At 43.1% G+C, this 21,987-nt stretch overlaps 2 protein-coding genes across 7 annotated transcripts; one reads left to right on the top strand and one right to left on the bottom strand.

Annotated features, from left to right (window-relative positions):
- Window positions 1-150: 150 nt before the first annotated feature.
- On the bottom strand, window positions 151-2,580 carry slc48a1a (solute carrier family 48 member 1a). Its single transcript, XM_040192491.2, has 3 exons — window positions 2,077-2,580; window positions 1,532-1,699; window positions 151-1,412 (listed from the first exon to the last, which is right to left on the bottom strand). Exons 1-3 carry the CDS (start codon window positions 2,204-2,206, stop codon window positions 1,276-1,278), a joined length of 435 nt encoding a protein of 144 aa, XP_040048425.1. The 5' UTR covers window positions 2,207-2,580; the 3' UTR covers window positions 151-1,275.
- rapgef3 (Rap guanine nucleotide exchange factor (GEF) 3) lies at window positions 2,238-21,985 on the top strand. Of its 6 annotated transcripts, XM_040192485.2 has the most exons (29): window positions 2,238-2,909; window positions 3,291-3,499; window positions 5,920-5,996; window positions 10,570-10,614; window positions 13,534-13,640; window positions 13,720-13,841; window positions 14,448-14,625; window positions 14,739-14,823; window positions 15,121-15,181; window positions 15,457-15,533; window positions 15,642-15,788; window positions 15,882-15,985; window positions 17,273-17,361; window positions 17,531-17,609; window positions 17,721-17,871; window positions 18,000-18,082; window positions 18,194-18,224; window positions 18,373-18,448; window positions 18,686-18,823; window positions 18,956-19,053; window positions 19,193-19,318; window positions 19,573-19,754; window positions 20,038-20,128; window positions 20,211-20,261; window positions 20,379-20,466; window positions 20,549-20,613; window positions 20,711-20,765; window positions 20,910-20,981; window positions 21,196-21,985. In XM_040192485.2, exons 3-29 carry the CDS (start codon window positions 5,943-5,945, stop codon window positions 21,312-21,314), a joined length of 2,574 nt encoding a protein of 857 aa, XP_040048419.2. In that variant the 5' UTR covers window positions 2,238-2,909; window positions 3,291-3,499; window positions 5,920-5,942; the 3' UTR covers window positions 21,315-21,985. The 6 variants fall into 6 exon arrangements, with proteins under 6 accessions (XP_040048419.2, XP_077946078.1, XP_040048420.2 ...); XM_078089952.1 differs by lacking the exon at window positions 2,238-2,909 and having other exon boundaries at window positions 3,413-3,499; window positions 13,544-13,640; XM_040192486.2 differs by lacking the exons at window positions 2,238-2,909; window positions 3,291-3,499 and adding an exon at window positions 5,085-5,217.
- Window positions 21,986-21,987: the final 2 nt, after the last annotated feature.

Consider the following 21,987-nt stretch of genomic DNA (forward strand, 5'->3'; position numbering starts at 1 on the left):
ACCCACTTGTTTGATCATTTATGAAGCTGCGCTTAAGACCATGTGCACCTCCTGGGTGGAGCTTAGTGAAGGAAAAAGCTTCAGCACAACTTTGAATTGTCGACGCGTTAGGTGCTGCTGTATTTGTGTGCTACAGAGCAAAGAGACTAATTAACAATAAATGCAATTTTAATTGGTTCATTGGGTATTTACATGTAACATCCTGACATTCATTCTTTAAAAACATAGATGTTTAATATGTTTTTATCGTAGAAGGTAAAATGAGCAACAGCTGGATATAAACCACTTACAAGGCCTAGTTTAACTTGCCAACTGTAAAATAATTACATATAGTGTAATTAAAAATTTCAAATGGTGAGACAGAGATGACTGTAAAACCTGATTATTTCCATTGTAGTAGGATCTGTGTGCAAAACAATGGCATCAATATTAAAGACTAAAGTGCAATTATATGTCCAACTAATTTAGGTTTTCTCTTAAGAGGAATGTCATTATTTTACAGTGAGCTCTTGATAGAAAAAGTCTCTATTTTGGAACAAATGATAAATTCCAGAGGAAAGCATTTTCTTCAGTTCTTCTAAAAGTAAATATGGAATAAAAAAGAAGAAATAAACTACAAACTACTCTCTTCAAAACACATTAAATGAGAGTAATAAAAGGGTAACTATCAAAGGGAGCCAAGGGACTGACTAAAACAGTGACTGTAGTAATGAAAGTATCCTGTTGTTCAAATCTGCAAACTATGAAAAAGATCATTTGGGTACAAACATTCAAGCCCTCCAACAAACAGCGTCAACCTCCCGATTAGTGGCTTCAGGTGGGAGGTTTTAGTTTTGGTTCTGGGGATTTTAAGCTTTGGGGGTATTTTCTCTTTCATTTTCACAGTTTATCATTAGATTAAAAGCCTGTTACATTGGGGATTCCATTATGTGTATTTTAAGCGTTTTTAAGATTAAACATCCCCAAGATAAATTCTTAAAAACCCAGCATGTCTTTACGTGTAACGCCTCAAGCCATTTGTATTAAAAGCAGCTGGTCTTCAGGAGGTCAGACTTATGACTACTTACAGGAACATTTGGGTCGGTAAAAGTAGGTGAACAATTGACAACACAAATCCAAGTGGTAAAAGTCAGGTTCTTCTTAACCTAGCAAGGTCTGCTTTTCTTGTTTTTCCTCCTCCTCCTTCGCCTCGTTGTTACAAAAGCTCTTTGGCCAGCTCCTTCTGGCTGCCTAAAACCTCTCAAAGTCCATCGCAGGGTAAAAAATCAGTACAGACTAAAAGTCGCTGAGGATGCTGATGTCTGCGAACTCCTGGCGATATCTGTAGGAATATAAGGCCAAGAGGAAGGACCATTTGAGAGTCATGAAGCTCCACACACAGGAGAGATAAAGGCTGTTCGGGTCAGTAGGAGCTGCGGGACAGAAAGATCAATGTGGTGAATACTTAGGAAACCAATATTAGAATTATTAAGCAGTCCTAACAATAAATATTGTCCACTAAGTCTGTATTGTAATGAAGATTGCTCATTACATTGCTTCTGTTTGATGGCGAGGGTCAGGAAGGTGATGAAGGCGGCCACTGCCACGACGGAGAAGAGCACGCCGACAGTGATGAAGAACTTGAGGCCTTTGAGCCAAGTACGCCAGAAGTCCTGCAGGTACATGATGTGTGTGACGAGTGACCAGAGGGCCAAAACACCTGTTGAAAGACAAGTTTTACACCTTTATTGAGTGTAACGTTAGGGCCTATTCTAAAAACAAGCCTATGTTATATATATTTTTAATATACTGAAAGCGCCATTCACTAAAACCGGTATTGTTTATGCCGGACTGAAGCCTGCAGGGGATGTGGATCAGCTGGAGCCCACATATACACCACACTGACAGGAAAGCATGTGTTAGCTGCTGTATTTACTCTGGTCACTGACATGCTAACAGTTAGCGGTTAGCATGTCAGTGACCAGAGTAAATACAAACCAATGTGACCACCGCGTGACGTTTGACTGCGAGGGCCTTACAGAAATGAAATAAGCAACCTGGGTGAGATGCTCCGGTTTTATGTGTGTGTAAACATACCCGACAGGCCTCCCATGGCCGCCGTCCACGGCTGTTTGTACGCTACGTTCCAGACCAAGAACGCCGAGAATCCAACCAGAGTTCCGAAGGTAGCATAGCCGATGCTAATGTAAATCCTGCTGACTCCCATTGTAAACAAACAATCCAACCACGGGGCCGCCGGAGTGTTTGTAGCGGGTCCGCGAGTCACAGACGCAACGTTATACGATGGCTATTAGACGTGTATTAAGCTAACAGCTTACCGCCACATTATGTAACAGCATCGACACCAGAGACGCGAAAATGACAACATCGAATTCCTACGAGCGACAACGACGTCAGCCAACGCTAGTTGGCGTTAGCTAGCTTTAGAAAACGCTAAACAGTCGGTCCGTGCGCCTGACACGACACGACGATTCAAGTCACGCAAGTTCGATTTCAGGCTAAAAGGGAGAGAAAGAAAATACAAAAGTACCGACAGCAGCGTTTATCGTGTTTATCGGAGCTGCAAAGATGACCGGCTGTAAGCTAGAAAACCCGCCCACCGTCGGTCCCCGTCTATCCTCGGCAGATAGAGACGGCACCGAATCGGCGTAACTGGTGTTTGTGCATAAACGTCACCGTCAAAACAACACTGGAGATAGTTGCTGTGTGGGAAAAGACACCAGTGGTGTGCGTGCCTTTTTTAACACAATTTTGCGAGGGTTCATCTATCACTTGAACATTCAAATATCTTTGCGGCGAGGAAAACCAACGGCACGCCAACAGCTGCCCCCTAGTGGACACGCGCCCCCTAGCGGACACCAGAGGAAGAGCAAAGAGGAACTGCAGCGAAAGCCCACTGACGTTAAACCGTATGATCATTTGTTGTCTTGTTCTTTGCCGATGAACAGCTCCCTGCGAGGGCGTTTTTCTTCATTTGACACATTAAAAAGTTATACTTGCATAAGTTAATCCAGTACATCAATATTTACATTCAAGTTGTAGTGCTCAACTGGTATAGCGTGGCATTAATTGAAAATAGTCAAGCAACATACGAGTAACATCCAACAGCTTCAGTGAGTGTTCTGTTACATTCCACAGCTGTTTAATAAAAAAAACAAGTTGCACAATTAGAAAAATGATAGAAAGTGAAAACATCTCATATCTACAGTGTTCTATTTGAAGCTGGCAGAATGAACGTGAATTACATAAACATCTGTGCAGTTGCTCGTGTTCTGATCGTGTCTTTACAGTCACACAGACTTTGCTGTATGAGTCCTGGGGCATTCTCATCACGGCCAATCAGAGAGATACAGGAAGCCAAGCACAGCAACACTCCCCACCACTCACACTAACCGCAATGACTGAAAAAATCATCCTTGAACATTTGAAAAGCGCAAAGGGTGGAAAGAGACGGCAGAAAACCTCCAAACTGGGGAAAGAACCGTACCAGCGTGCAGTGGTGAGTGTTTGATCACTTAATAAAATGATCTAATGGACTGACACATCGGTTAGTTTATGATTATCATTTTTATTTCTTCAGATGGATAACAGACTTTACATGGTACGCTATGGACGTGTTAGGGTGCCTGACCAAGTACGTGTCTGACAAGATATTATCAGATATCTTGTCAGACACGTGCAGATTTTAAAATATTGATTTTTTTCAACACTAATGGCTTCACATTTTCAAACAAAGCAAGTCCTACATTAGGAAACCAAAAGCAGGTCGGAATAATCTTTGAGTTATTTGTTGCTTGTTCAACCATCTATGACTGAATTCATTTGGTATCCATCAGCATGTGACTACGTACGAGAGGTAGATGTTTTAGAACGATATGACAAAGTTTTTTGGGGAGGTGGCTACTTATTTTTGTAACCATTTGTTCTAACGCTGTTGTCTGCTAAACTTTCTGTCTCAGTCCTTATTTGACCTCGGGGTCAAACAGATGAGATATTTCACTGGCTGTTACTGCTAATAACTGTACAGGGGAAAGGGAGGAAAAGGCGTATTAGTGTGTGTGTGTGTGTGTGTGTGTGTGTGTGTGTGTGTGTGTGTGTGTGTGTGTGTGTGTGTGTGTGTGTGTGTGTGTGTGTGTGTGTGTGTGTGTGTGTGTGTGTGTGCACTACCAGACAGGCACAACAAAGACAGTTGGCAAAGTACACATTCCTTGGGCGTAGATGTGTTGCAGGAAATCCCACTCCCCTTCCCAGAGGATCTAAATAGAAACACAAAAATAAATACAAAGAAATGGAGAGAGAACCACAGATAAACAACACATGTTATTGGTTTAGTTTATAAAAATAAACTATATATATAAAATATAAGATATAAAATATAAGTGCATCCATGTCAGTCCGTTTTTAGTTGTTTTTTTGTTTAGCGATTCCTATAAAGGTAAGCCGTCTATCAGACTTGAATCCACTATAATCATTTATATACTTAACATTTGCCTGATGTTAACATGGATTTTCTCTCCACTTAGTTGAGTTATTGAGATTGCAGTGCACCTGTACTCTCAATAGAGAGCAGCATTTGTTTTTAAAGTGAATGGGTGATCAGGTACCAGAGTACCAGAAGAGTTTAAGTGGTCAGTAGTTTACTCTTCTGTCAGAAGGAACCTTTTGACAGACAAAATGTTCTGAACCTCAAACAAGATCACCCGACATTGTAGCACGTGGAATGTTCTTTCCTTTTCAATACGAGGTCAGCAAAGTGATCGCCATCCCTTCTCTGCTTTTTTAACTTTTCATAAACCGATCGTTTATGATTCCCACCCAGCGCAGATCAGACCTCTACAACGGAGGCAGTTTGTTCTGTTGTTGTTTTGTGTTTAACTCACAACAACAATGTATCCCAGGCACATTATTCTCTGCAGAAATCCTGCTGTGCACACGACACAGACACTTTTGTCAGATATCATCGAGCGGCAACGTGCTGGTCCTTATCAGCCAAACTATCTCTTTAACATACCCTCGGGAGGTCATGAGAAGGGAAGCTGGATTCCTTCATTGTGTACTGTCTTAACTCGGCATCGCAGAGACCCTGTGAAGCATTTCGTGGAGACGGAGAGTCATACAAGTTTACAAGAAAAAGGAATCAGCTTCACTTGGAGAAATCGCTTATGTTGACTGCAGCCTCCCCATGATCCATCACCGAGGTCACGGGGTCTAAACTTGGTAAGAAGTTACTGTCTTTTTTCAGAGGGATTGTTATGATGATATTATGTCGTCTCGCAGCAGCTTTAAATTCCAGGGCAGGCGATGGATGTCACTTATGTTGTGACATTCAAATGAAAAGGCCTTCTCATTCAAAGCGAATTGATCTCTCTCCCCCTCTCTCTCTCTCCCTCTCTCTCTCTCGGCTTCTGGCATTCGCTCAACACAAATGTTAACGGAGTGCAACTCCGGGAAAGTAACACTAAGGCCTAAACAGACGTGACAAACAGGTGCTGGACTAGATAATAATATTTAGAAGGGAGTTTAAATAAATTGCCCTCCTTCTTCAGCAGGATGAACAACCAAAACCAAAGCGCAGGAGCAGGACAGACTTAGTGTTTTCGTCTGTGTGTGTGTGTGTGTGTGTGTGTGTGTGTGTGTCTTGGGGAAAGCCGTGGCAAACTGACTCATTGAGGTCAGTACAGGAAGGGCGGCCCTGCGCTGGAACAATAGCAGGGATTTAAACAAGTCTCACGTAACATCGGCAGGCTCCGGCACACAGTTCGAACTGGAGGTACACGGGTTGTGGAGGATCTCCTTGTCCTTGTTCGACGTGCAGTCTGCAAATCCTCGGACAATCATCCACAAACAGGCTGGACTGATGCTTTCACATGTGTCTTAAAGAAAATAAGTGTATCCCGTCTTCTTGTTGATTTCCCACAGTTACTGTTCAAGCCATCCTCTCTATGGAGAAGTCTGTCTGTTCCACACCGAGACGTTGCACACCAGTGGACGGGGAAGTAAGTCATCTGCCTACACAACATGAATAAGGTCCATCAAATATAATGGAACAACAATGTCTGGTCTGACCTACAAACATCATCCACTCATCCATGTGAGTTTGTAACAGGCCAAATGTGTCTTCAGACCTAAACTATTCACCTTTCGGGACAATATACAACATTATGAGTTTTATGAATCCATAAAACAGATATGACAGTTCAACACTTGTGCAAAGGACACCTGTCAGCAAATTGATGATTACAACTGAGCAAAGCTATTAATGAGACCACCAAGTGCTGTTCCACAAACTAAACGGTTTCTGCCCTTGAAAGAGTTTATCTGCATGTCCATGTGCAACAGACCCGCTTGAGCCGGCCAGCTGGACAGCCAGATAAGTGTGTGTGTGTGTACAGAGTTCTGAAGCTCAAGTGCGCCGTAAGGAGCTACTGCACTGAACAAACTAGACCACATAGTGCCCGCATGGAACATTATGACTCCTTTATTAACCTTGACTCAGTCCTGTGATTTTACAGGGCAGGTGAACTGCCAAACGGGCCGTTTCTCTGAGATGTGGCTCACAGGGACGAGGCCTTTTTAAAAGAGGAGATGGAGAGATGCTCCATTACTCCAGAGTTCTGGGTTCCCGTCAGTCCGAGAATTGATTTAACGCTGCTGTTTTGGTTAAAGCACCGAGTGGTTTATTTCTGATTGTTTGCCAACCATCCGGACTTTTCAGTGTCGTGTGGAGCGAGTCTGCTCTTTGTCCCCAAAGTCAAAACATGGAGAGCAGAGTTCTGGTTTTTTTTATGCACCACACATCTGAGGACAAACTCCCAAAAAACTCTCACTTCTTTTAACACAAGGCTTTTTTTTAAACAGGAAGGCTTTTTTGGTTTGCTGCTGCCTTTAATGAAATCATTTTTTTACACTGCACTGTTGTTCTTGTATTTCATCAATCACATTTTAGCTTTAGTTTTTTTAAATGAAATTTTGCATGTGCATGTCTTCTGATGCGTTTCTTTATCGCATTTGCTCTTGACGTTTCGCATGAAGCACTTCCAGGTGGCTGAAACGTACAGCGCAATTAAACGTGCCTTACAGGTTTTGTCACATTTCAACAGCAGCTGTGCCCTCAGTGAAACCCGTGTACTTTAGTATGAGCCCAGTACACCTCCCGGCACGGTTTAACGCACCGGACAAACTGTCCCACGGTGCGCACCAGCCCACGCGGTCAAGTTGAATCAATCAAACGCTGGTGATTGAGCGGTGAGAAATGCCGGAGGAGGCTTTCTCTCTCTGAGGAGTCCGGAGTAGTTCCATTACGCACGCACGCACGCAGCTCAGCAGTGCCCCTGTGCTGCGTGGGATGCCCGGAGACTTCACACCCTAACCGAGGCAGACGCGTCTGTCCGGGTTTGGAAGCAGGGACGACGTACAGGATCCTAACTGGAATTTTTTATTTATTTATTTTTAACAGTTTTTTTTAAAGGGACGAAATGCGCAGCCCCGAGGCGGCGCCGTGGCTGCGTCGTGTAGTCCGTGTGCAGGAATGAGCGATCTACTTTGCGAAAAAAAAAAAAAGAATGCCTGGAGGTGCCGAGTCCGTGCGCGGATCTTCTGATTGGGAAAGTCGCGTGTCGATCGTTGGGATCTGAGACGAGATGCATCTGTTTCGGAGTCACAACTACCGAGTGTACCCGGACCGCTCCTCGGTGGAGACACCGAGCATACGGGGCATCAGCTGGGTACGCAGCGCTTTACTTCCACTCGCATGCACGGGTCACACACCGCTGGGGTTGTTTTGATCATCTTTATCATCCTGTCTGTCTGTCTGTTGTAAACTTTTGACTTCATCGCAAAACATCCACTGCAAGATGTCACTTTGTATCTGTGAATTTCTTGAATTAGTCACTAGAAGCTGTTTGTTTAAAAAAAAAAAAAAAAGGTCGTCAATTGTGGTATTAAATAGAGTAAAATTGCCTTTATATGTTTAGGTCACAACCCTGTGGATTATGAGGACACTGCAATACATATTGTGGTTAAATGAGTTGCATGAGAGGTGGAGAACGTTGTTGTTTGTCAGAGAGCAGCTTTGGGGGGAAAAGGTGTTCACCGGGTTCCCCAAAATAGCAGCTGGCACGATATTACAAAATGCTTCAAGTGATTCGAAGCAGATCTCTCTATTGTTTTAGCAGACATGAGTGTAGGATTGCAACACATCATCACAGTCTCTCTTTTTTTTATTGTATTGTATTGTCGATTGTCCACCTTCACCACAACATCCCCGCTAAGTTTACAGAGTATGTGGAGGAATTCACAAAAGGGAGGTTTTGTCTGCAGGTCACAGGAAGACACAGAACAGCGGCGAGGCTCTAAATATACTTGACATTTAACCAGCACTACCAAACGGTGATTGTAAATCTTAAAAGACGGAACTTCCTGCTGACCAGCCAAATATCTTTTCATAAATCAACTCAAAAGCATAAACTACAATTAGACATATTATATTCTAAATAACGTATACGTACACATCTGGCATGCCAGTTTGACACCTCACGACCATTTAAATGCATCCTTGAATGTAAAAAGAACTATTATATACTATATATAACCCATATTCTCAGATGTTTAACTTCCACCAAGTCACTTTGTGTTTACTGACAATAACTTGAGTACTAATGATTAAATTCACTGACATCATCATATTTTACAATTTAGATCTCACATTTGAGAAGATTGTACTGTCACAAAGGCCGTGGTATCTACGGCAATAGCACAATTATTACATTAATATCAAGTCTAACATGTAATGTGCAATTATCAAAGTTGTGTAAAGCAATATTTTTTCCAGAATGGGGTCCAGTTTCTCTAATTATTTAGGCATAATAAGCTCAATTTAACTTGCATTGTGGCATTCGTCAATTCTTCCGCTGAGCTAATACATACTAACAGCTTCAGGGGCCCGACTGAGCTCTATCGTCTGGCATCATCAGGAGAAGCAAGAGCACTATCGTGCCTTTATTGCTCGTTCATACCTGACAGACAGGAAGACACCATAAAAGATATTTTATGAATGCAAGGTATTTGTCTAGTCAGGGGGCAGGTAACAATTCTGTTGGGTCATAACTGTTATATTCTGTCGGATTTAGTCAATTATTCTTTAGTTAGGACCAATATCAAGCTCTTCACCTGTACAGTAACAGAGCTTGTTACATTAAACAATTGGCCGTGTGTCATCTGGGCTATGATCATGTGACACAGCAGACAAAACATGTCGTAAAGTGTTGAAGGGCTGGAGACACTTCATGGATGTATATCAGTGATGTGATGGGAGAGATAGATGACAGTGATTTAGTTGGCACATTTTACAACGCATGCAATGCATCAACACAGCACATAGATTAATATTTACAGAGGTAACTGTGTGGCTTTGCAACCTGAGCCACCCATGATAAGACGGTAGTAAAAAATGCAGTGCCTGTAAAATATTATATTATGTAAATGTTGAATATTCAGTGGCAACAAATACCTTGCATGGATGCAAATATAGAAAATTACACATTTTTTTCAATTGGCAACATTGAGCTTTTTCACATTTCCCACACAACGTTTAACATACCTGTTCCCCTCAATTTGCGTTGTACTTCTCAAACGCCCGTTTGCATTCGCAGACAGTTTCTGATTAATATCTTGATGCTTTTAAGAGTAACAGTTTAATGCTCTAGAAGTTAATCCAAATTATTCATGTTACTACCAACAGGCGATCAGCTGCACCTGGTCCAACATTTCTGTCATGGGCTGTAGTTTTCCAACCACTTTGGACGCGCACGTTCCATACTGGGCGCGCTTTACATGGGGGGGTTGGGTAAAGTTTGTGCAGGATAAGCTTACATTTGGTTGGGTTTACCTGTGCGAGGGCACATACATGTCTCGCTCTTTACTTTACGGCGTGCTCTATTTGACATGCAGGTGTATTAGAATCAAGTTCTCGTTCCCTCTATGGTGGTCCAACGGCCGCTCAGCCACTACGGCACGCAAGTCTGCACTTCACATTCCTGTCCCTGGGCAGGAGAATAGGGCTGACGTGGCCTTTGTGAAGAGTGTTATTCCCCAGAAAATAATAAAAAAGACTACACTTGTTTACATGTTGGCACTGCTGCAGCGCATGAACTCCCGTGGTTTGGATGTTCAAAAGCCTTTTCAGTAGAAAATAATTGTCCACAGTTAAAAGCAACCTTTTCACTTGACAAAACGCGTGGCCACAGGCGTTGTACTTTGTACTCTTCCCTCCTACTTCATCACACGCACCCACTCCTCGTTGGAGACGATGGCAACACATCGTAGGTCTGTAATGTATTTGCGTTGACCTTCATCACAATGAAAGGAAAATAAGGAATCTTTCTATCTGGCCAGTCCAGCTTGGTTAATATGTTTATTTGGTGGAACTGCACCAAGATTATTATCGGCGACCAGTCCGGCTTGTTCCTGTGTAATGCTTTTCCAAAGCAAGTTATCTGCTTTATTTCAGAGGCTTTGGATATGAAGAAACAGCTACGGGTGTGATAATGTCTCTCTTCCTGTTTCTCTTAGACTCCGCTGCCAGAGGCCCTGAATTCAAAGGACACAATGAAGCAGGTGTGTATACCAGAGATGGATAGCTTTGTTACTCACACACACACACACACACACACACACACACACATCAGAAGCAATCCATCCTTCTCACAGGTATTTTTAAATTCCTGCGGTGAATTTCACAATCAGGTTTGTAAGGCACACATCAGGCTTTCCATCTGCCACTCAAAATTAGCTGACACTTGTTGGCGTATCCCTTAAATGTGAGTCCTTAAACTTTGACCAGCCTGGACGTCGCTCCTTTCTCGTGACTCGACTCGGCTGTCAACCAGAGTTGCAGTGTTTGCATCCTCTCAAACTGCTGAAGCTGTTCTTTAGCTGCTATAATATCCTGCGTTACTACCCAAGCAAATCCTAAAAAAAACACAGCGGACGAGCATCTAGTCACAGGGCGTCTAAAGGGCACACAAGGGCCCCTCATACTCCCACATCCTGGGACCTTCTAGCTTTGTTCAGTTGCTTAGTTAATGGGAGTGTCGGCTCCAGATCCAAAGTCACTAATGAGAATCATACATTTAGATAATACTACACGAGACGGATGCTTTTTTTAATAACCATCAAATGTGACCATAAGGTTAATAACACATTGTTGACATATTCTAAAAATACTTCTCACATATTTTTTACTTTCCTTTGACTGAGTTTGTGCTGTTCTGCAGGTGCAGCGCTTTGGAGCCGTGAAACATATCGTGCACAACTATACTGTTTATTGTGTTTGCCCTTTTCAGGCCATTTTCACATGCTCACACATGCGAGTTCACATGACGTACAGCTACAAATTGAAAGATCACATGCTAAACAACCCAATCGCAGGCCAGAAAGAACCCACATCTGTCACGGATAGAAATGTTGCCTCCTGAAGTGTGGGTTTTATTCTCAAAGAGGGAGAAAGTAAAAACAGGGCCTCATCAGTCCAAAAAGCTGCATAACGCTGCTATTCAGCTCCCAGTGTTCATCTGTAGCCACTTCTCACTCAGCACGGCCCACTAAGGTCACTGAGTAAGAAAGATATTTCTCGCCCACAGAGGAGAGACACAGCGGATAAATGTTCTCATCATTATTCCACCTGACAAAAACGCATGCAATGGAACCGAACCACGTACAATAAACTTCAAAAGACTATGACTCACACTTTCAGAAAGGGCCACAATGACATTAAAGAAACTAATATACAGGTGTGATTGTGCTGCGATATTTCTACTTTCTTGCATTCAAGTGAGCATATATGTATAAACATGTACAGGCTGTGGAGTAATGAAATAAGTAATACGTTTATCCGTATTTTTAGATGAATACTGGTAATAACTGCCGTGCAGTGTCGGTCATTGCTACACTTACAGGTGCAAATACCTTTTTGGGCAAAGGTGTTTGTCCTGTAATTCAACTCACTTGGAACAATTACCCACAGTAGTTTCTAGATGCCATGATTAGGTGACCTACATTGATAGAATAGGCAACACACTGTTTAAGGCAGACTGCCAGAACTAGAATGAATCACAGTGACAGAAAATGTTTCTGCATGTTTACACGATGGTCAGTTTCAGCAGCGGAGGTTCTCCTTCGTGAAATATGGCTCTTGATATTGTTTTTAGAGAGACGGGGGTTAGGTAATGGAAAATGGCCCCATCAAGAAAATGGCTTTTGCCTCTGACATGCCTGAGAATGTGAGTCCCAGGGGGAAACGGGCCCCTGGGAAAAGCGCTGACCTCTCGACAGCACAGCTCCAGAGGGGCACAGCCGACGCTTTGGGGCACATTTGGGTTACTCTGTCGATGTCAGGTCTGGGAACAGCCCCATGCTGAGGCGATAGGTTGCAGTCTTTGCTGTACAGAGTTGCCCACAGTAGTCTGTTATAACAAGCAGTCCTGCATGAACGTAGATCCAACAAGCACATGTCACAGTCCCCAAAGAGCAAAGACTGCGATGGCGCCATCGAACGCAAAGCGGACAGTTGATCGGTCGCACTTCAGCAGCTTATCATGAAGGAGTTGCAGAACATTATAAAAGGTCAAATGTGTAGGCAAGCATTTCTTCCTTACATTGGTACTAAGAAGAGAGTGCACTAAAACAGGAAATGGTTGCTGTTGGGTTTACATCTCTAGGCCAACACCCTGGGCCAGAGGCTCTTCAAAGAAAATGGGAAAATCCAAAGAATAACAAGAAACCATCTCAGTCACTCGAGAAGTCACAAGACTTTGCACAGACTTTGTGAGAGAGAAAGCCTAACAGAGGGAAGCACAACAAAGATGTGTCCTCCAGTCAACCATACCGTCCAATTAGTTATTTTCTTAAATAGAAGCAGAGTGTGTCGTGTAAAGCAATAAATGGGACAGGGCAAAAACAAAGCCCAATCTCGTTACATAAGCCTTGCTTCTGCATCAGTGGCTCGTTTCTTTTAAGACCCGACCCGACTCAAGCAGGTCGTGTGTATGTGTGTCAGAGGGTGGGATTGAGGGGAGTGGAAATAATTGAGAAAGGAAATGTGCTGAGGGTGGTCACAAAGTGAGAGTTTGTTGTCGCCGGGTGGCAGAGGCACGGAGCTCAACGTGGGAGAGTTTAGCACAGACACTTTTAACACTTCCGCGCCTCCCTGCAACCCATAGACGCACCGCAATACAGCACTAAACGCCCACACGTGGGCTCCACATGCATGACGCGCATCTCGTCACAGGATCCTCGCATGCAGGAACACTTATACATGCAAACTTTTCTTCTTTTTTTTTTTGGTTGCCACCTTTTTTTCCAGCACCCCGGGTGGCTGTTTCAGTTAACAAGACCGCCAGTGTTATTCTTCTTCTTCTTTAAGTACACCCCCCCCTCGCTAACCGTCACATGATAAATGTGAACACAACTCTCACAAATAACTTTGACAGTAAGATCCAATTGCTTAACTGCTTTTTTTATTTCCTGTTTGTTAAGTTTCTTTCAGATCGTGTGGTAAAGGCAGCGAGGTCGGTCCACAGTGTCATGATCGACGGGAACCCAGGTCTGATTAGAGACAGAAAGCATCACCTCAAAACATACAGGTACCAACACTCTCTTCCATATCGGGAAATAACGTTTTGCAAAATGTATGCCGATTCAAATATTACGTTTCTCTCACAGACAATGTAGTTCGGGGAAGGAACTTGTGGATTGGCTGATGAAACAAAATGAATGCCTTCAATCCAGGAGTCAAGCAGTTGGAATGTGGCAGGTCTTGGTGGACGAAGGAATCCTTGTTCATGGTAAGAAATACACTGCTGCATTCTGCCGAACTGTGTTCGATGAAAAGTTATAAATCCACCTTTGTTTGGATTTATAACTTTGCTTCGTGCTTCACAACAGACAGAAATACCGTCTACCAAATTACCATATATGTTGGGCGAGCTCATGCCTTAATGGGCTGTAGAAGTATGTATTTTCTAAAACATATTCTGACACTCACGTCTCAGGCTGCACTTAAGAATTCCTCCGAAGTGCTTGAGGAGCAGGAAATCGGTTCAGTGAGCCTGCCTGGCCGTAGATTTAACAAAAGGTTCCCACTCAGTCCAGTCTTCATGAAACGCTTTTGCTCGTTGGGCGAGGCTCTGTCTCCCTGCACGAGACCACTCCAATCAGGATATGGATGCTTCATCATCAGATGAAGGGGATCACTCTGAATAAATTAATCTTATTTCCATATGTCTTTGTCATTCAGTTTCGTGAAGTAACCACAAGTTATTCTCCTGAAGGTCAAAATCTATTAATTATTTCCTTCTGTAAAATAACCTGTGTTTTAATCACCTCATTTGTATCCAGGATCTTATATTTACATTCATGTTTCCTCTCTTCTGTGTTCTGCCTCAATCAAGTGAAACATGAATTGAACTTCCATGACAAGGAGACCCAATTCTACCGCTTCCAGGACTCCGAGTTTGGACTGAACCACATATCCAACGAGAAGGACTCTGAGGAGGAGCTGCAGGAGAGCCTGTCGCTGTTATCTCAGCTGGGACCCGACGCTCTGCTCACTATGATTCTACGCAAGTGGTAAGTATGTTCAGCCTTCACATAACTAATAAGTACCAATAAGTAACACAGCCCAGCTTGCATCTTTTAACAACGTGCACCCGCGGGCGATTACAACTGACGTCTGTGTTTAGCCCCAGTCAGAGGAGTGCCGAGGACCTGGAGGTCATCTATGAGGAGCTGCTCCATGTCAAGGCTGTAGCTCATCTCTCCACCTCGGTGAGTTACTTTTAGGGCCAAGTCCTCACATCTGTGTCCTTATAATTAAAGCCACTGTATGCAGTTTTTCTGTGCATAGAAAACAAATTGAACCGAACCGTCAACTCCGAAATCCACAAAACGAGACTGAAGAAAAGAATAGAAAATCTAAAAAGGGAGGCAGTGAAGTCCATGGAGCAGGGCCAGATAACTTTTGGACCCTTGTTTGAACTTGCTGTGTTTGTGGGAGAACCATTATCAAAGAACCATTAGCATTAATCAATGCATTTGTAATCTCTTTGCCTGCTGTGCGTGTAGGTGCGTAAGGAGCTGGCAGCGGTGCTGGTCTTTGAATCACATGCCAAGGCCGGAGCAGTCTGTGAGTGCTCTGCTTCATGCTCATTGGGCCAGTTTAACCACCAACATGGGCGTAAATGGCCTCTTAAGCTTGCACTTTTTCTGCAACACACCTTTTGGATATATTATCTGCATAATAGTCAAACAGCCTGGAATCACAATTGATGAAGTCAGTTCCTTTTTTCTCTTCTCGTCTCACTGTGCCCTTCTAGTCATGTGTACATAGCAAAGCCCCTCGTAAAAAACGGCACATGTAAAGGGACCAACGTTTGTCCCGACTGTCTTTTTGTGACGCAGTGTTCAGTCAGGGGGAAAAAGGGACGTCTTGGTACATCATCTGGAAAGGCTCTGTAAATGTGATCACACATGGGAAGGTAAATCCATTCATTCTTTTCTGCCATTTTCTGCCAATAAGAAATGTCTGAATTGGCATTGGTGAGATTGTCTGTTAGCGCGATGTTGGAAGTGCTTTGTTCGTGCAGGGCCTGGTCACTACGCTACATGAGGGTGAGGACTTTGGACAGCTGGCTTTGCTGAATGATGCCCCTCGTTCCGCCACCATCATCTTAAGAGAAGACAACTGCCATTTCCTCCGCGTTGATAAGCAGGACTTCATACGCATCCTCAAGGTGTGTCCTTGACTCATCAGAAATTCAAATCCACACACACACAATATGCATTTGACTGAGCTCTCCTCCGTGTATTTCTTTCTCGCGCTTCAGGATGTGGAAGCCAACACGGTGCGACTGGAGGAGCATGGGAAGACTGTGCTGGTGTTGGAGAAGAGAACCGAGTGGGCCCAGCAGGGAGGGGCAGGAAACAGCAAGTGAGACAACCCTTACACTCACGCCACGATCGGGTTTACGACCATTTAAAGCGCTCCTCTACGCGGGCGTGGGCCGATACCGCACTCTGCGCCAACAACACCAATGCAGCTATTTGTCATCATAACGAGCATGCAGATCTTTCTGTCGAACGCAGTTAAGGTCTAATTAAATGCTGTTATCTGACACGCCAGGGGAGAAGGAATGGACTTCAACCCTGCGGTGTGTTATTACCTGTTATCAGTCTTGAAAGTGTTTTAGCAAACAGAAAAAGTCAAGAAGAATGGTGTTGACCTCCCTCACTTGCACACCTTCAACTATCTTCTTGTGGCCTGGAGTAAAGCGATAAATACAGCTATTCGAAAGCAACAGTTCAAGCAGTTTTAAGCCACACACACACACACACACACACAAAGACAGCAATAGTTTGCTTAAAATATTAAAAAACAAGCAGTGTTATCCAACAAATAAAACTGAAAGATTATAATCAGCCCTTGACTGGGATTGAAGAGAAATTAACTGATATCTTAACTGTAAGATCCTTCAAGTCTCAAATATTTTGTTTTTATTGATAAATATCTATAAATCAAAAGGAAGTTCACACAACACATGCAGCCATATTGTTGCATTTCCTCCAGCCTTAACAGTCACATGAACAATCAACTGTAATCTAGTATATACAGTCAAACATTTTATAAAACATTATCAGCAGAATAATCTGCCCTGATTTCCCTCAGGGCAGATTTTCACATTAAAACAACACCCAGTTGTATAATCATTCAATAAGTTGGCAGATTGACGTTGGTATCATATCATTCTTAGGCTCGCCTAAGAATCACCACCACTGAATATTTGAGTGGGAAAGTCGGAGTTAAATCCCTTTTTCTACAAAGGTACGAATGTACAATCCAATTCATTTGGCACCTTAGAATCACTGTGCGTGTCTAACGCTGCGTTTTAGTATGTCCCTGAAACGAGAGGCGAAAGACAAAGAGGCCTAACGCACTTCCAGGTTGGCATCTTCGGACCCGAGCCACTGCGATTGACACTCCTGTTCCTACATTCACATCCGTCTAATCAACTCAATATGCAGAAATATAAATTACGAGCATCTGAAGTAGAATACAAGAGAAATTGCAATGAAAGTGACATCATACTATTATCAGTCACTAATAACACAACGGACAATACCATGCAAGAAAAGCACATGCATGCAGAGTAATACAAAGGAAATGTGAACATTTGGAGAAATATTCTGTTCTTTCTCTCTTCTGTTCTGTTTCGTGCAGGTACACAGTTATGTCAGGAACACCTGAGAAAATCCTAGAACACCTACTGGAAACGATAAAGTTGGACTCCAATGGAAATGACTCAATAGGTGGGACCCTTCTTGCAGTTTCCCTGTTTTTATTAAAGCTCATTTCCAAAGCACTGCTTCATTTTGAGATCCAAAATACACATGTAGGGGTTTATTTTACTACTTTGTCCATTCGTGTCTATAGTTTTGTCCCAATTCAACTCGTGTTGTTGTGGTTCTTCTCTCACAGATCCGTGTGTGAGTGACTTTCTCCTCACTCACAAGGTCTTCATGCCCACCAGCCAGCTGTGTGCCGCACTACAGCACCAATATCCTGAGATATTAGCACGCAGCGATGCCGATGAATGAATTCACTGTGTACCGCCCCCGCTGGCGATGATTAAGCTTGCTGTGACATTGCCCCTTAACCGTCGTCGCACCTATCAGGCGGAGCCGTCGGAGGGTTCAGAGCAGGAGCAGGCTTCCTACATCCTCACCACCAAGCAGAAGGTGGTCAAGCTGATCGGCCAGTGGGTGGCACTGTATGGCCTTCTGCTGAAAGAAGACCCTGTTGCCTTGGACTCTTTGGAGGTTGGGATTGCATGCCGCATTTTATCCTTTTGTTCAATACGAACAACGATTTTTCTTTTTTTTTTGATGAGTAGAATCCATACCTATGTTTGTTTTGTGTTGTCATTTCCATGGTTGGGCTCAAACAGAGGCTGAAGAAGGAGGTGGCGGGAGATTTCCGTCTGTTCAGCATACTGAAAGAACAATTCAGGGAAAGGAGGAGAACAAAAGTGTAAATGATCCACATCCTCTCATAAGCTCTGCTGTTACTGAGACATTCCCCACGGCACGACTATTGCAGCATGAAGGCCTGAACTCTTTTTTTTCATCTCTTGTTTTACAGGTCGGAGAACGGATACCAGACATTGAGCAGGGTGAGCGTCTTGTCTTTTTGCATACGACAGCCGGCTGCACCATTTTACCATCGCCGATACATTTTAATGAGAAAACAGAATGCCAAGCTTCTGTCATTTGTCAGCTTAATGTTACTGACTGGCTGAGTCACTCTGATGCTCTCGACAGAATCAGCCATTCGATTGGTTTTCAAACTGCGAGGAGCCAGTGGGGAGGTTACAACCAATCAGAGCTCAAGATAAAGGCGAGTAAGAAAACAAATTAACCCATCAAGTCAGTTCAAATCATTGAAACTTAACTTGTTTCTATCAGTGTATCACCAGAACTTTTTGCAATACATGTTGAGTAACTTCACAACCTTATGTATCTGTGGGTTCATAATAAAACATCAATATTCACTTCAGCGACGATCAAATCTTCATATTTTGACATTTTGTCAACATATTGACATATTGACATATTGTCCTCTGTCTCACTGCAGTGCTGTATGAGATTTACAGGCCAGACAACAAACCTCTCACTCTGATGCTCCCAGTGAACACATCTGTAAAGGATGTGATGTCAGCTATCGTCAAACCTGGCGGGGATCACATCTTGGTCAAAATGAACTCCATGGGAGGTGTGACGAGACACATTCATGAAATCTTTTTTTATTTAAATTGCGGTCAGAGCTGGATACTAATGTGATTTTCTAAGTATCTTTGTCACTTCAGAATGCTGAAAAATTGTTTGATTCATTATTTATATACAGAAAGAGCTCAGTTAAAGATGGATGCGAATGCAGTCTACACGGCTCTGGGACTCAACGAGAGACTCTTCATCTGCACAAGCAGCCAAGCAGAAAAACTGGTGAGGAGTAGATGCTCTCCATACTGTTTTTTTTTTAAATAAACCAGGAGATTTCTCATTACGTTTATAATTGATCATATATTATAACATGAATCTGTTATTCTCTCATTTCCTCTCCCTCTTTGTGTTGTTCTCCTAGATGCCCCTGAAGGAACAGCAAGGTCCAGAGCGAGGAACGACTGACCTCCTTGAACAGATGGGCTCCAAAGACATCGCCAATGAGCTCACCAACTACGATTGGGAACTGTTCACTGCCATGCATGAGGTAACTCCAGCAGATATCTCACCGCAGCAAATAAACCACTTCTGTATGTACAGTATTAAAATGTCCTCATTAAAACAAAGGACAGGGTATCTCTTTGATGAATGTACCTGAGTCACACCTATTGGCCCTGAGCCATCAGAGCATGTGGTTCTCCAGTATAACACTTCCTGCATGCTTCACATGTTTCTGAAGCAAATCATGCTTATTAGTTTAAAAAAAACTAATGTAATGCAAAAAAAAATTTGTCTTTGCAGGTGGAGCTGGTCTACTACATATTCGGCCTACATAAATTCCCCGGTGCCATCACGGCTAACCTGGAGCGGTTTGTGCGTCGTTTCAACGAGGTGCAGTACTGGGTGGTAACCGAGCTGTGCATCTGTGAAGACCTGGTGAAACGAGCCATTCTGCTCAAGAAGTTCATAAAGATTGCCGCAGTGTAAGTTAAGGGTTAGTTGCATAAAACCTTGTGTTGGTGGTCAGTGCAGGCTTGTCCACACCGACTGAACTGTATATTATTTATTTTCTTTACAATCATTCGTGTCCCACAGAGGATTGGGCCTACTGACTTTTGTGGTCCCTTTTATTCTAGCACGACATTTATGCTCACGACCGACCCTCATCATTTGAACATTTCAAACCACTGCAATCCGATGAACAATACGCCTCATCGATACGTTTGGAGAACAATGGTTTGTAACCATGTGTCTTCTCTGTTGCAGATTAAAGGAACAGAAGAATCTCAACTCGTTCTTTGCCGTGATGTTCGGTTTGAGCAACAGTGCAGTGCACAGGCTTTACAAGACCTGGGAGGTGAGGAACACCTGAATGCAACCGTAAATGATGATGCAATCATAATCCACCAAATGACAAAAAGTGTTATTGTCTATTCCAGAGAATACCCAGCAAGATCAAACGAATTTACTGCGCTTATGAGAGGTTGATGGTGAGTTGCACAAGATGCTCGTATTCAGTACATTGTGTACATGCTCCCAAACTCTTAATTAACTGTTTAGTATGTTAACACTAAAAAGGTGCTTTCTTGATTCTGCGCTCCTTATAGGATCCCTCACGCAACCACAGGGCCTACAGGTTGGCTGTGGCCAAACTCAGTCCTCCTTACATCCCCTTCATGCCTCTGCTGCTCAAAGGTGATGATACCGCCAGTTTCACCTGCACAGCGTTGGGATGAAAATGACAATTAATCTCTGACATGTGCTCTGTTATCTGCAGACATGACGTTCATCAATGATGGAAATCCAAACTACGTAGACAAATTGGTGAATTTTGAGAAAGTGGTAAGAGAAAATCAAAACATTGCAGCATTGGAAAGCTCCATTATGTTCTCCTTACACCATGGACCTGAAATGTTTCCACGTCCTTCCACTCTGACAGCGAATGATTGCCAAGACAGTGAAAATTGTACGAGGGTGCAGAAGCCAGCCGTATGGTGAGTATGGTTGAGACCGATAGCACCGGCATGGGATCCATACAAATGCCCCAACCGTTGCAGAGGCAGGCAGGCCGGAGTTAATGGATAAGGATTCTGTCGAATGATGCAGGAAGAAGATAAACTTTGATTTCTCTTCTGCAGTGCCATCGTCTCCACAGAGGGGCCTGGCAGATCGGATGTTTCTGGAGGGGCCTTCCACTCGCATATCTACATGTTAGTGATATTAATATAACATTAACAGTTAGTTTGGTCATGTTTTGTTATACGCAATCCCTGTAGCAAATGGTGAGGCTCAACAGACTTAAAACGGTTCATCATTTGCCTTCTTCTGACATTAGTCTTTTTAAATTGTACTGGATTAAAAAAAATGAAAAGGAAGATTTAGTATATGAGCTCAGTCAAAAGTGCTTTTTTTCTTCTCACCTAGACTCCGAGCTCGCCTTTCCTCTGCGGAGTCCCAGCAGCATCAGACACTACATTCAGAACCTGAAAGTGATCGATAACCAGCGCAAGCTGACACAGCTCTCCAGAACAATAGAATGCTAGAGCAACATCCCGCAAATGTATAAAGACTATAGAACCGTAACGCAAATGAGACAGACTAAAAGCTGGATCAAAAAAACATCCACACTCGCCTAAATAAGATGGACGTCTGGAGGTGCTGTTTGCAGTGTTAACGCAAGGACTTCGATTGATGAGCTTTCTGCACACCATCAAGAGGGGAAAAAGTCTTTTGGTAACAGTTGTATCCTTAAAAGTGAACCAGAAGATCCAATTCTCGATCCAAAAAGCCTACACGCCAACAGCGTGTGTGCCACAGTGGAAACAAAAGCTGTGCTACATGTACAGTGAAGCAAAGTGTAAAGATTCCTTGATGTTTAACATTTTGTATAAAACTGTTGATATATTAACATTACAAATGGGTCACTTAGTATATTCTGTTGCAATGTTTATTAATGCAGTAGCTGAAGGGAGGTAAACTTGGACCAAAGCTGTTGCCCTAGCAACAGGGTGGCAATGAAAAAAGTCCTTACCGCAGTCTGTGGATGTACAAAAGGGCCATAAGAACACACAACACAGAGCTTATCACTTTAGTTCAGGTTTTGTGCACTAGTAGTGTTTCATTTTACCCAATTATCCTTTTTTCTGGCAATGACGCCACTAACTGACCTGCATTAACTTTCATATGTTTTCTAAATAAATTATTTTAACTATTATG

Source organism: Gasterosteus aculeatus, chromosome 2 (genome assembly GCF_964276395.1).
Source record: "Gasterosteus aculeatus chromosome 2, fGasAcu3.hap1.1, whole genome shotgun sequence".
Lineage (NCBI taxonomy): Eukaryota > Metazoa > Chordata > Actinopteri > Perciformes > Gasterosteidae > Gasterosteus > Gasterosteus aculeatus.

Bases quoted from the DNA above. Each gene is read 5' to 3' on its own strand.
- slc48a1a (XM_040192491.2), bottom strand. From the start codon at position 2,206: ATGGGAGTCAGCAGGATTTACATTAGCATCGGCTATGCTACCTTCGGA. The intron at 1,700-2,076 runs GTATGTTTACAC...GTCTTTCAACAG, and splicing joins GGCCATGGGAGGCCTGTCGG to GTGTTTTGGCCCTCTGGTCA. The intron at 1,413-1,531 runs GTAATGAGCAAT...TCTGTCCCGCAG, and splicing joins CGCCATCAAACAGAAGCAAT to CTCCTACTGACCCGAACAGC.
- rapgef3 (XM_040192483.2), top strand. From the start codon at position 7,641: ATGCATCTGTTTCGGAGTCACAACTACCGAGTGTACCCGGACCGCTCC. The intron at 20,129-20,210 runs GTGAGGAACACC...TGTCTATTCCAG, and splicing joins GGCTTTACAAGACCTGGGAG to AGAATACCCAGCAAGATCAA. The intron at 20,262-20,378 runs GTGAGTTGCACA...CGCTCCTTATAG, and splicing joins GCGCTTATGAGAGGTTGATG to GATCCCTCACGCAACCACAG.